General features: G+C 49.8%; 1 protein-coding gene across 1 annotated transcript; it reads left to right on the top strand.

Annotated features, from left to right (window-relative positions):
* Positions 1-10094: 10094 nt before the first annotated feature.
* Positions 10095-10535, top strand: LOC137834088 (uncharacterized). Its single transcript, XM_068642153.1, has one exon. The coding sequence runs from the start codon at positions 10095-10097 to the stop codon at positions 10533-10535; it is 441 nt and encodes a 146-aa protein (XP_068498254.1).
* The last annotated feature ends 951 nt before the right edge of the window (positions 10536-11486 follow it).

Raw genomic sequence — 11486 nt, 5'->3', positions numbered from 1 at the left:
CCATGGAACTCTTATATACCTGGTCACTTTCTCTCTCCTGGCAGTTACAGACCTGGACACGTGGCTCGCATCCAGTCGTATACGTGCCATCATCTGGAGCCTCCTTGACTTGGGCGCTGCTTCTGACTCTCTTTTTGGCTAAGTTACTTATGCATGGTACTGCCCAGTGCATAGCTAACTTGGGAGCGCGATCTCTACTGGAATTGGCGAGTTAGGGTGCTCTCGTACACCTTCCCTGTGGTCTCGCCGGCCGCCTTCATAATCTGTACCACCTTCATCTTCGGCGATGCGCTTGCTCTGGCGACTTCATCTTCAATTGGGCGATCGCCTGGTATGCTGGGGATCGGAGCACGCCAACTTAATAACTGGCGACTACATGAGCCCCCCGACTTCCTTCACTTCTGCGAATCTGGCGCCTTGTCGACACGCCTACACCGTAGCTTGGTGCCACGTCATCACCTCCGACTACCAGGGCGGTACAGTTGCCTTCATCTGCTTTGACCCTTTAACTGCTTGAACTGTTTTCTCGATCTTGAGCTGTTGAATGCTATGTTTTATCTCGCTTTAACTTGCATTCTTCGTCTTTGATCATTAACTGTCGTGCCTTGCACTAACAATCTGCTAACAACGCTTCTGACGATCATTCATACTCTAGGTAGGACGCCTACCCACCCCCGCCCTACCTTGCTCTCATTAGGCAGCGGAGATGTGCATACGAACCTGTAACTGAACTCCCCCCACACACACAAAGGAGAGGGAACTCCTGATAGTCGCTCTTCGAACCTTCTTCACAAGGCATGGAAGAGAGAGACCTCCTAACTGACTTCGCTCCTATCTTACTGAGTAAGGAGATGCTTTACTGATGTCGTTGGCGTGTCGTGTTGTCCTCGCGCTGGCATTTTCGCTCAAGAGGGAGGCGCACTCCGCGCTATCCCGCTTCGAGTTTCCTAGTCCAAGGAGAAATTCGTGCCTGCCGCTATCTGTCCGCCATGGTTTTGGGGGGAATTCACCTTCTGGACTACATTGTCTCCATTATGGCGCTCTAACTCGAGAGAGGGGGGTGTTCTCTACGAACCATCCTGCCCAGTCTCGAGACTTCTAGCCTGAGGAGAAACTCATAACTGGCTTCGTCCTTGCTGTATAAAGTCAAGGGAGGATTTTACTGGCAAACCTTACTTCTTTCCCCAGAAGTTCTCACTCAAAGGGGGAGGGAGGCGTTCTCTACGAACCATCCTGCCCACCCTTGAGACTTCTAACCCATGGGGAAGGTTCTGAACTGACCTCGCTCTTGCTTAAAGTCAAGGGAGGATTTAACTTTGAATAACGTTGTTCAGCCTTGGCGTTCTCACTCGAGGGGGAGGTGTTCTCTGCGAACCTACCTTTCCCACTCTTGAGACCTCTAACCCAAGGGAACAACTTATAACTGACCTCATCTCCGCTCAAAGGCGAAAGAGGCTTTCACTGGTGAACCATACTTGTTCATTCTTAGCGTTCTCACTCGAGGGGGAGGTGTTCTCTGCGAACCTACCTTTCCCGCTCTCGAGACTTCTAACGCAAGTGAACGGTTCGTAACTGCATTGTACAAGAAATTCGAGAATATACTTCAATCGAAATTTATTGGGTGACCTCATTAAAAAAACCCTTGGAAGGGAAAAAGAGCGTCGCCTAATAACTATGTACAATGCTAAAGTTCAACTGAAATAAAACTTGAGATTGGTCGCATTCCATGTACGAGGAATCGCGCCTCCCTCCAACATCTCAAGCCTGTATGCCCCATTCCCAAGGGCCTCTGTCACTCTGAAAGGACCAGTCCACGTGGGGGACAACTTGTTCTCTAGCAGGTATGGGTGGGCCTTCTGCATCACAAGGTCGGCGACCTGGAATTGGCAGAGGGCTTTAGCTTGGAGTTGTGCTTATACTCCACCCTTCTCTTCAATGCTTCAGTTTTAATTCTTGCTTCCTCCCTGACTTCATCCAGTAGGTCCAGGTTCACCCTTCTCTCTTTGCTGGACTCTTCGACCACGAAGTTCTGGAAGCGTGGCGAGCTCTCTTGGATCTCCACGAGAATCATCGCGCCCGACCCATACACCAAGCTGAATGGTGTCTCTCTGGTGGTGGAGTGAGGACTGGTGTGGTAAGCCCACACAATTCTAGGAACCTCCTCTGCCCAGGTTCCTTTGGCCTTCTCGAGCCTTCTCTTCAGACCTCTGAGCAGGACTCGGTTGGCAGACTCGACCTGCCCAGTCGAGGGTCTGGGGTGCTCGATTGATGCGAACACCTGCTTTATTCCCACTTCTGTGCATAGCTTGCTCAGCTGTTGGCTTGCAAACTATGTGCCATTGTCAAACACCAAATGCTTTGGTACCCCGAAACGGCACACTATGTTCTTCCACACGAAGTGTGATCCTGCCGGCAACTCGAACGTGGAGGAATCGCTTTGTAGCGCTCTCTGTCCCGTCTACGCGACTGCGTTCTCTGCAAAATCACCCTCAGAACCTTCTCTTGAATCTCCAAACGTGACCTGCAAAACACGCAGATGGCGCCTCTAGCGGCCGTTTGCACTCCGACGATCAAGTTAGTCCACAGAACCACCAAATGAGAAAACTAGTAGTGTGTGTGAAAAACTCTTGCTCTCTGTTTTTCGTATCCCCTCAATCTCTTCCTGATTCCATTTTATGTCTCTCTCTCTGCTTCTGGGCATAACAGAATTCTGTTATGCTTTTCTGGCATGTGTCAGAACCCTGTTATGCTTTTCAGAGACAGTGTACCTGCAGAATCAGTAGAGTGTGGGTGTCTGTGCGTGTCCGCGCGTCTCTGCGCTTGGTTGCGCTTGTCTGTACCTGTCTGTACCTTTAGTGGTACGGAGTGCACCTTTATCTGGACCGCACCCCTCTCAGATGATGACACGTGGAGGCATGCGACTCGCATCTAACCACACACGTGTCACTTACTGGAAGGGCTCTAGCGCTTCTCTTTGCGTGCTAAGTTATTCCCTTGCGGAGTAACTTAGCATATTTCTTTCGTCTGGGTAAATCGCATACTCTCAGGAGAACGCCAGGTGTGGCCGGTCTAGGCACACTTACCAAGCGTTGCTCTCTGCGTAGACGACTTACCCTTCACGCACGTAATGGGTTGAGGGAGTCACCAATCACTGATCGGTTTACTAGCTCCCTCAGGCCACTCTCGTGCGCGATTCCCTGAGATGTGCTCATGCGAGGTCCATGTATAACGCTCTCGCTGGGAACCTCAGTCCCAGTTTAACTGCGTGTAACACGAGACCCCGATGACAATGCACCCGATGACTGATCAGTGCTCTATTTGCTTCTCGCGTTCTGCCCCCAGGCGTTAGTCTGAGAACTGGTCTGTTGGTGGCCACTTGGCTACTGACCACCGATCACCGTTCTGGATGATCTGTCCCCTGACCTCTCTGCCGCCTGATCTGTCGGTGGTCACTTGGTTACTGACCCCCGATCACCGCTCTTGGCGATCGCCTCCCTGATCTCTCTGTCACCTGGTCCACGTGTCACCCTGCGAGTGGTCCACGTGGTTCTCTGCTGCTGACGTCATCGACTACCGATGACCGATCGGATTAAAGTGCTAGATCTTGTGGGTTGTGATCTGCGCCACTGGCTCAGCCTCTATCCACTTCGTGAAGTACTCTATAGCGACCACGAGGTACTTCATTTGTCGTATTGCCAAGGGAAAGGGTCACAGGATATCGATTCCCCAAGTATGGAATGGTCAGGGGCTGTAAATCGACATGAGTTCTTCTGGTGGCGCCTTGTGCCAGTCAGCATGTTGCTGGCACTGCTTGCACTGTTGTGTGTACCTCGTGCAGTCTTCCCTTACAGTTGGCCAATAATATCCGACACGAATGGCCTTTGATGCTAGAGATCGACCACCGATGTGACTCCCACATATCCCTTCGTGGAGCTCTGCCATTATACATGCGCATTGGTCTTCACTTACACATACCAAGATTGGGTGGTGAACCCGTGTCTGAACAACTCTTCGTCGATGAGAGTGTACTTGGCAAAAAATTTCTTTATATTTTTTGCCGCTGTGGACTCTAGCAGAAGTATTCCATTAGCCAGGTAGTGCTTTTAGGGCGTCATCCAGGTTTCTCCTCCTTTGACCAGGCAGACCTGCAATAATTCCTCCCCAAGGACTGGATATGTGTTTACCGTGGGTGTTTTCAGTGTCTCCTGAGTCAGTGACCGATGACTCATCGCCCCTCCTCTCGTCGTGCTGACCTGGTGGACCCCTACCAAGTTATCTGCGGTGAAAGTTCGAGGTGTCTTCAGGGTTTCCTGTATGACCGTCCTTTGTCTGCCACCCTTGCTTGAACTGGCGAGCTTAGCTATCAAGTCAGTTCGGGCATTCTGCTGTCCAGGGACGTGCACCAGCTCGAACACTGCAAACGAACCCTTCAGAATCTGGACGTACCCTAGGTATGCGGCCATCGGAGGATCCTTGGCCTGGTATTCTCCTGTCACTTGACCTGTGACTAATAGGGAGTCACTCTTCGCCAACAAACTTTGCGCACCCATCTCCTTTGCTAATAGAATGCCAGCGATCAGGGTCGTACTCCGCCTGATTGTTGCTGGCCTTGAAGGCGAATCGTAGGGCCTGCTCGATCAATAGCCTGTTTGGTCCCTCCAAGATGACACCCGCTCCGCTACCTTGTTGGTCAGAGGACCCATCTACAGAGAGCACCCACCGAAAGTTGGCTTCCTCTTGGTGTGCATCTGCTGAGGAGAGCTCTACCACAAAATCGGGGCTCGTACTGGACATCGAACTCTGATAGTTCCACTTCCCATCGTACCATCCTTCCCGCCACGTTCTTCTTCTCTGGCGGACAGGTCTGACCAGGGGGTCCATGGTGAGGCGATGGCATAGGAAGTCTGGGTCTGTGCCAGGCATGTCCGAGGCGGACCATGCGAAGGCATCCATGTGCCACGCTATGACCTCGACAATCTGGTCCAGTGCTGCTTGGCCCAAAGACTTGCCAAGCTTTAAAGTTCTGCCACTGATCTCCCTCTCCAGGACGTCGCCAGCCGGTTCGGGTCGCTTCTCCTGGGCGATCTCTGTGCGAGCGACCACTTCTTCACTTGGTGCTCAGGTGGTGACCATGAACACCCCTCTCTTTGTCTTGAGGCTATTCTCATAGCATCTCTTAGCCTCCTTCTAGTCTGACTTGATGGTGATCATTATTCCTCTCAAGTCAGACAACTTCATCTTCATATGCCTCGTTGACGCCACCGCCCTCAACCTGTTCAGTGTGGGTCTACCCAACAATATGTTATAAGCTGAGGGGGCGTTAACCACCAGGTATCTGGTGTTGTTTGTGTGGGACGCGACACCATATGTGAAGGTCGGTCTCAGCTCTAGGTGCCCATGCACCTCCACCTGGTCTCCCGCAAAGCCGTACAAACAGCCAGTATAAGGCCTCAGTTGATCAGGGGACAGTTGTAGCTTGTTGAAGGTCGTCCAGAACATCACGTCTGCCTAGCTTCCCTGGTGACGGTGTACCTTTCTCCCTGCGGTCACTACTGAGATCACCATTGGGTCATTATCGTGGGGGACGACATCTCGGAGGTTGGCCTTGGTGAAGACAAGGTCGACGTCAAGGGCCTGATCTGCCTCTTGCGCCTCTACTGACATCACCGCTCGTGCATACTTCCTCCGCTGAGAAGCGGTGCACCCTCCACATGAGAAACCCCCCGAAATAGTGTGAATCTCGCCTTAGACGGGCATCTCGTGCCCCTGATATTCTCCTGGCACTGTCAAGTTCTGCGCTCCCTGTGACTCCACCAAGTAGTCCTTCAGGAACCCATTCTTCACCAGCTCGTCTAACTGGTGTCCCAATGCCAAACAGTTATGTATGGGGTGGCCAAACGCTTGGTGGAACTCGCACCAGGCGCTCTTGTTAGGTCCCAACTTCTTGTCAGTTTTTGCGGGTATCTTCAATCTCTTCGCTATGTTGGGGACGACGATCAAGTCCTTCAATTCTATTACGAAGTTCTGCCTTGGTGGCACGTTCTCCCTTGTGCGCCCCCTAGTCTAGGGCTTCCTGGGCTTGTAGGGCTGCTGCTTCGCGGGGGCCCTCTTCTCTGTCGTTGCCTCATGCACCCTCATGGACTGAGGTCGACCTGGTGCTCGCGGGCGCGAGGGAACAATGCATGTGCATTTCTCGTTGACTTCTCCCTCTGCGACAATATGAGCCATCGCTCGACGCCTAATCTCGCTGAAAGTCCTGGGGCGGTTCCTGATGAGCGATTCACTGAAGGGTCCCGGCACGATCCCCTTCCTGAACGCGTGTACCATTATGGTTTCGTCCTTGGTGTTCAACCTCACCACCTGTGCCCCAAAACGATTGAGGAACTCCTTCAGGGACTCTCCCTGATACTGTCTTACATCGAAAAGATCGTAAGAAATTGGCGGGGAAGCCCGATTGGCTACATACTTTTCTCTGAACAGCTGAGAAAGTTACGGGAATGACGTCACGTGGCCATCAGGAAGGCTAATGAACCAATCCAGTGTTGTGCCCGCCAGCGTGCTCATGAATAGCTTGCAACGCACCGCGTCAGAGCCCCCAACCAACATCATCTGCGTGTGGAAGGTCGTGAGATGAGCCTCTGGGTCCTCTACACCTGTGAAGGTGGCTTTGGGCCCTACGAACGTGGCTGGTATCACGGCGTCCATGATCGCTTGCGAGAATGGCATTGGGAAATCCCTACGTGGTGTGGCAGGTTTTTGCTCTTCCACCTCACGTTCTCCTGCCTGATTTCGCAAATCCCTGCGCAATTCCTCATTGGTTTTAAGCAATTCTTCAATTATTGCTTGCGACGCAGTCAGATCAACCTGGATGCGTTCTTGATCCGCTCTTGATGCCGCCACCGCTTCTTGGAGGGCCAGCATCGTTTCCATGATCTGTTGCAGGGTGAGGCTCTCGCCTCCATTTGGTGCAACAGATCCTTGCCTCATGTTTCTCATCTTGATGTATATTTTTTCTATTCTTGTGAATGGGACAATGTTTTAAATCGTGCCCAACGGTGGGCGTCAAATGTTCCTACCGGTTGACTTAATTGCCTTCGTACGTCTACGACGATCACACACCCAATTCTCTCTGCGTTCATTCGTTCTTTCCTGTGATCAAACACCTAAAATTGCAAAGACAAAGGGTGCCCTAGAGGTTGTTTGCACTCCAACGCTCAAGTCAGTACTGGGGCTAGGAAACACCAAAAAACTTACCTGTAAAAAGCTTTGTGAATCCGTGTGTGTATTCGGGTAAATGTTGCGTACCTTATTAGGTTTGATACTACCCTTTATATACTATAGGGTTTCCGTTGTTTTCACTACCCACAATTAGGGTTATTGAGGGTGTGCCTTAGCGTCGCTATCACCCACTCTTAGGGCAATCTAGCGCATAAGGCTCCCTTACTGGAGTGCAACCTCTGACGGGATGACCACCTGGGTACCAACTCGTGCACCTAATCTTTGGGGCCATCCGTCCTGGGAGTGCCATAGTTGTTCACGTGCCATGCATGCAGCTTACCCCTGAAACGTAACCCTCACGAGCCTTAGCTCTTCCAGTGGCTCTTTACTTGTGTTACGTCTGAACGCGTCATTCACACCACACACATGGACCCCTCGTGATCTAGGCTTCTCCTTAATGATAACTGTGTACGGTCTGGGACCCATCTTTAGTGGCCCAGCTCTATTGTTTGAGTCACCGATGTCCGATGTCACATCGCCCTCACTCTATTGCCGAGGACACATCAGCACATCCTGGTGATCAATGCATGACCACTCTTCGACACCTTGGCTTGCGTGTCTCATGAGACACTGGCACACGTGGGACCCAGCTTACGGGGCCCACCATTACTAGCGGTCAAGGACGTCCGAGGACTGGTCGGTACAGAAAGCAATTAAACTCCTAAGATTAGAAAGCTTAAACTAGGTGTTTCCTAGGAGAGGCTTCTTGGCACCTTTGAACTTTGAAGACACACTTACGAAATTAAACATAATATTAATCCTCTAAATTTAAGAGTTTAAAGAAAATACAGCTCAAAGAAATACAATGACAAGTAATTTTTTTTATAGAACTTTTTTTCTAAACTTTGTTGTCCAAGTGTTTGTCATTGGAACTTTATGATGCCTCTTCCTTTGACTTGCTCTCCTTAGGGTATTCAACCTTCAATGTTCAATTGCTTTACTTTCTTTAGTGACTAATTTAGACCCAAACACAGATCCACAACACCAAAGATTTTCCAAAACTCCAGGTAGAGGTCAAACAAGATTAAAAGACAACAAAAGTTCAATTTGAAATTTGACTACTTCAAAAGGAATTGATATTTGACAAACACCAAAAGAATAAGAATAATATGACAAACTAAAATTAAGGTACTGGATTAAAAATTGGCACACAAAACCAAAATTACTAAAGAATTAATGTCAAAACACTTATCCAATTGCATGATTTATCATAAAAGATGTCATTGGATTCGACTTCTGAAATTCTTATCAATTAAAATATGATCAATTAGGTGACGTATGACACTAGATTTTCATCAAAATACGACACCAATTAATTTTAATAAATATGGCAATTTTTCTGGTCAGTTAATCGTGTTGGACATACATTCAACATGTTAGGCAAAGTTCATTTAACACGGCATTTTGTATTTGATTTTTCATATAATTTTTTATGTTATTTTCTAACACATTAAGGTATTTGAGAGTGAAATTTCCACAAGGAACTCTGGGATCCAAGAAGAACTTATTTGAGAGTGAAATTTCCAAAGCCGTCCAAAGTCCAATTGGGAGTATCCTGCTCTTGCCTAATAATGATATCATCAAAATAATGATTTATGTATTGGCCAGACCTCAGACATCGACATTGGAGAGGTCGACATCAACCGGTGACGTCGGACCTCGGTGGTTCGAACGCATTAATGGGCCACATAAGCTGGGCCCCAGAAATAATACGAGTTAACACCCAGACATCAGAAAGACCTAAGTCACGAGAGGATTCATGCACGTGGTGTGTATAACACGCTCAAGTTTAGCATAAGTAAATAATCCTTGGAGGCTAAGGCCAGTCAAGGTTAGGGTTTCCAATGATAGACTGCATGCATGGCACGTGAATACTTAGGGCACCCATAGAACGGAACAGATGGTCCCGCAGTGCTGGTACATGAGTTGGTACCCTGGCGGCCATACTGTTCCAGATCTTGCACATGAGTTGGTACCCTGTCGCGGCTGCGCTAAGCTTGAGCAACACATCACAAGGTGCCTCACCAGTAACCCTAATTCCACTAAAGGAAAGATCCTCATAGGACAAGCAGTTGACCTAGTTACAGCCTATATAAAGGGTGGTAAGAACCCTAGAAAGGTACGTTGTTTCTAAGACAGAAACTGCTTTACATACTTTACTATTTCTTAGCCCAGTACTGACTTGATCGTTGGAGTGCAATCAACAGGTAGGGACCCCTCTGTTTCAACGGAGCCACTCTCAACCACCCCAAGAGAGAGCAGAAACCACCAGGAAATAGGAGGAGCCACCTTCTGCCTTTGAAGTCAACGACGGCTGAGTTAACCGGCAAGAACATTTGGCGCACACCGTGTGGCCCGATAAAACTAGGTCCCATCCACAATCGTGCTGAGAGCCATCCAGCAACATGAGGAATACGAGGCAAGGTGCATCTGCACTAGAAGGAGGAGGCAACGTCTCCATGCAACAACTCATGGAGACCATTCGCGCTCTCCAACAAGTGGTGGCGGCATCCAAAGCTAACCAACACAGGATTCTGGCTGAGGTCCAAGCCGAACAAACGGCCAGCCAGGACCGATTCCAGGTCGATTTGGCCGCGTCACGCGCGAATATTGAGGAACTGCGCAGAGATTTGTAACGCATGGGTGAGTGTACGACTGATGAGCGAACTCTGCTCATACTAGTTAGGGCTCGCCCCATGCCATTTTTGCAAGCAATCATGGACATTGTGATACCAGGCAGCTTCATGGGTCCAAAGATCGCCTTCATAGGCATAGAAGACCCAGAAGCCCACATCACGGCTTTCAACACCTAGATGATGATTTCAGGAGGAACCGACACCATGCACGACAAGTTGTTCATGAACACGTTCTCAGGCACAACGTTGGATTGGTTCATCAGCCTCCTTGATGGACACATTACTTCCTTCAACCAGTTCTCAACATTGTTCATAGAACAATACATCATCAACCAGGCTCCCCCTCCTGTCACTTACGATCTCTTTGACGTAAAGCAGTACCAGGGAGAGCCTCTGAAGGATTTCTTGAACAGGTTCGGGGCACTGGTGGTGAAGCTGCACACCAAAGACGAATACATGACAGTACACGCCTTCAGACGAGGGGTATTACTAGGACCTTTCAGTGATTCCTTGATAAGGTGTCGCCCAAAGACGTTCAGTGAGATCTGCCACAGAGCCGTAGCCCACATCGATGCAGGGGAAGAGGTCACAGAGAAGTGCGTTAGCATCGGACCTGTCTGACCTCGGGGAACTGGTCGTCCTCAGCCCATGAGGGTACATGAGGCCACGATAGAGAAGAAAGCTCCGAGGAAGCAGTCGCCTTATGAAGCAAGGAAGCCTCAAAGCAGGGGGCGTTCGAGGGAAGACCTCCCCACCAGGCACAATTTTTGAATGCCCCTCAAAGAGTTGATTATCTTCTCAAACGTGGCAGACAAGCTGAAGTCTCCACCAAAGACCGACAAGAGGCTAGGACTCAGCAAGGACACTTGGTGTGAATTCCACCAAGCCTTTAACCACAGCCTGCGCACTGTCTGGCGTTAGGATTTCAGTTAGATGAACTGGTGAGAAATGGTTCCTTGAAGGAGTACCTATAAGAACCACAGCGGACTCCGACGTCAGCAGCCCCAACAGGAGATCAGGGGCACGAGGTGCCCATCCACGGAGAAATCAACACGATCATGGAGGATTCTCAGGGGGGTGCACCGCCTCCCAACGCAAGAAATATGCCAGAGAATTGATGGTAGTAGAAGCCTAGGGGTTGAACCAGATCCCCGATCCCGACCTCATCTTCACCAAGGCTGACTTGCAGGATATGATCCCACATGACAATGACCCAGTAGTAATCTCGGTGGTCACCGTGGGAAGGAAGGTGCGCCACATCCTCATCGACCAGGGAAGCTCCGCCGACGTGATGTTCTGGTTGACCTTCAACAAACTGCAGTTGTCTCCAGACCAGTTGAGGCCTTATTATGGCTGTCTCTATGGTTTTGCAGGAGGCCAGGTAGAGGTGCGTGGACACGTAAAGTTGAGGACAACCTTCACTAATGGCACGACTTCCCACACTGTCAACATTAGGTATCTTGTTGTTAATGCTCCTTTAGCCTATAACATACTTTTTGGCAGGCCCCCTTTGAACAGGATAGGAGCAGTAGCCTCTTCGAGGCACATGAAGATGAAATTGCCTTTCCCTTG

The sequence above is a fragment of the Phaseolus vulgaris genome, chromosome 5, assembly GCF_000499845.2.
Source record: "Phaseolus vulgaris cultivar G19833 chromosome 5, P. vulgaris v2.0, whole genome shotgun sequence".
NCBI classification, from domain to species: Eukaryota; Viridiplantae; Streptophyta; class Magnoliopsida; order Fabales; family Fabaceae; genus Phaseolus; species Phaseolus vulgaris.
Note: the sequence above shows the minus strand (reverse complement) of the source record. Positions and strands in the feature narration are given on the sequence as shown.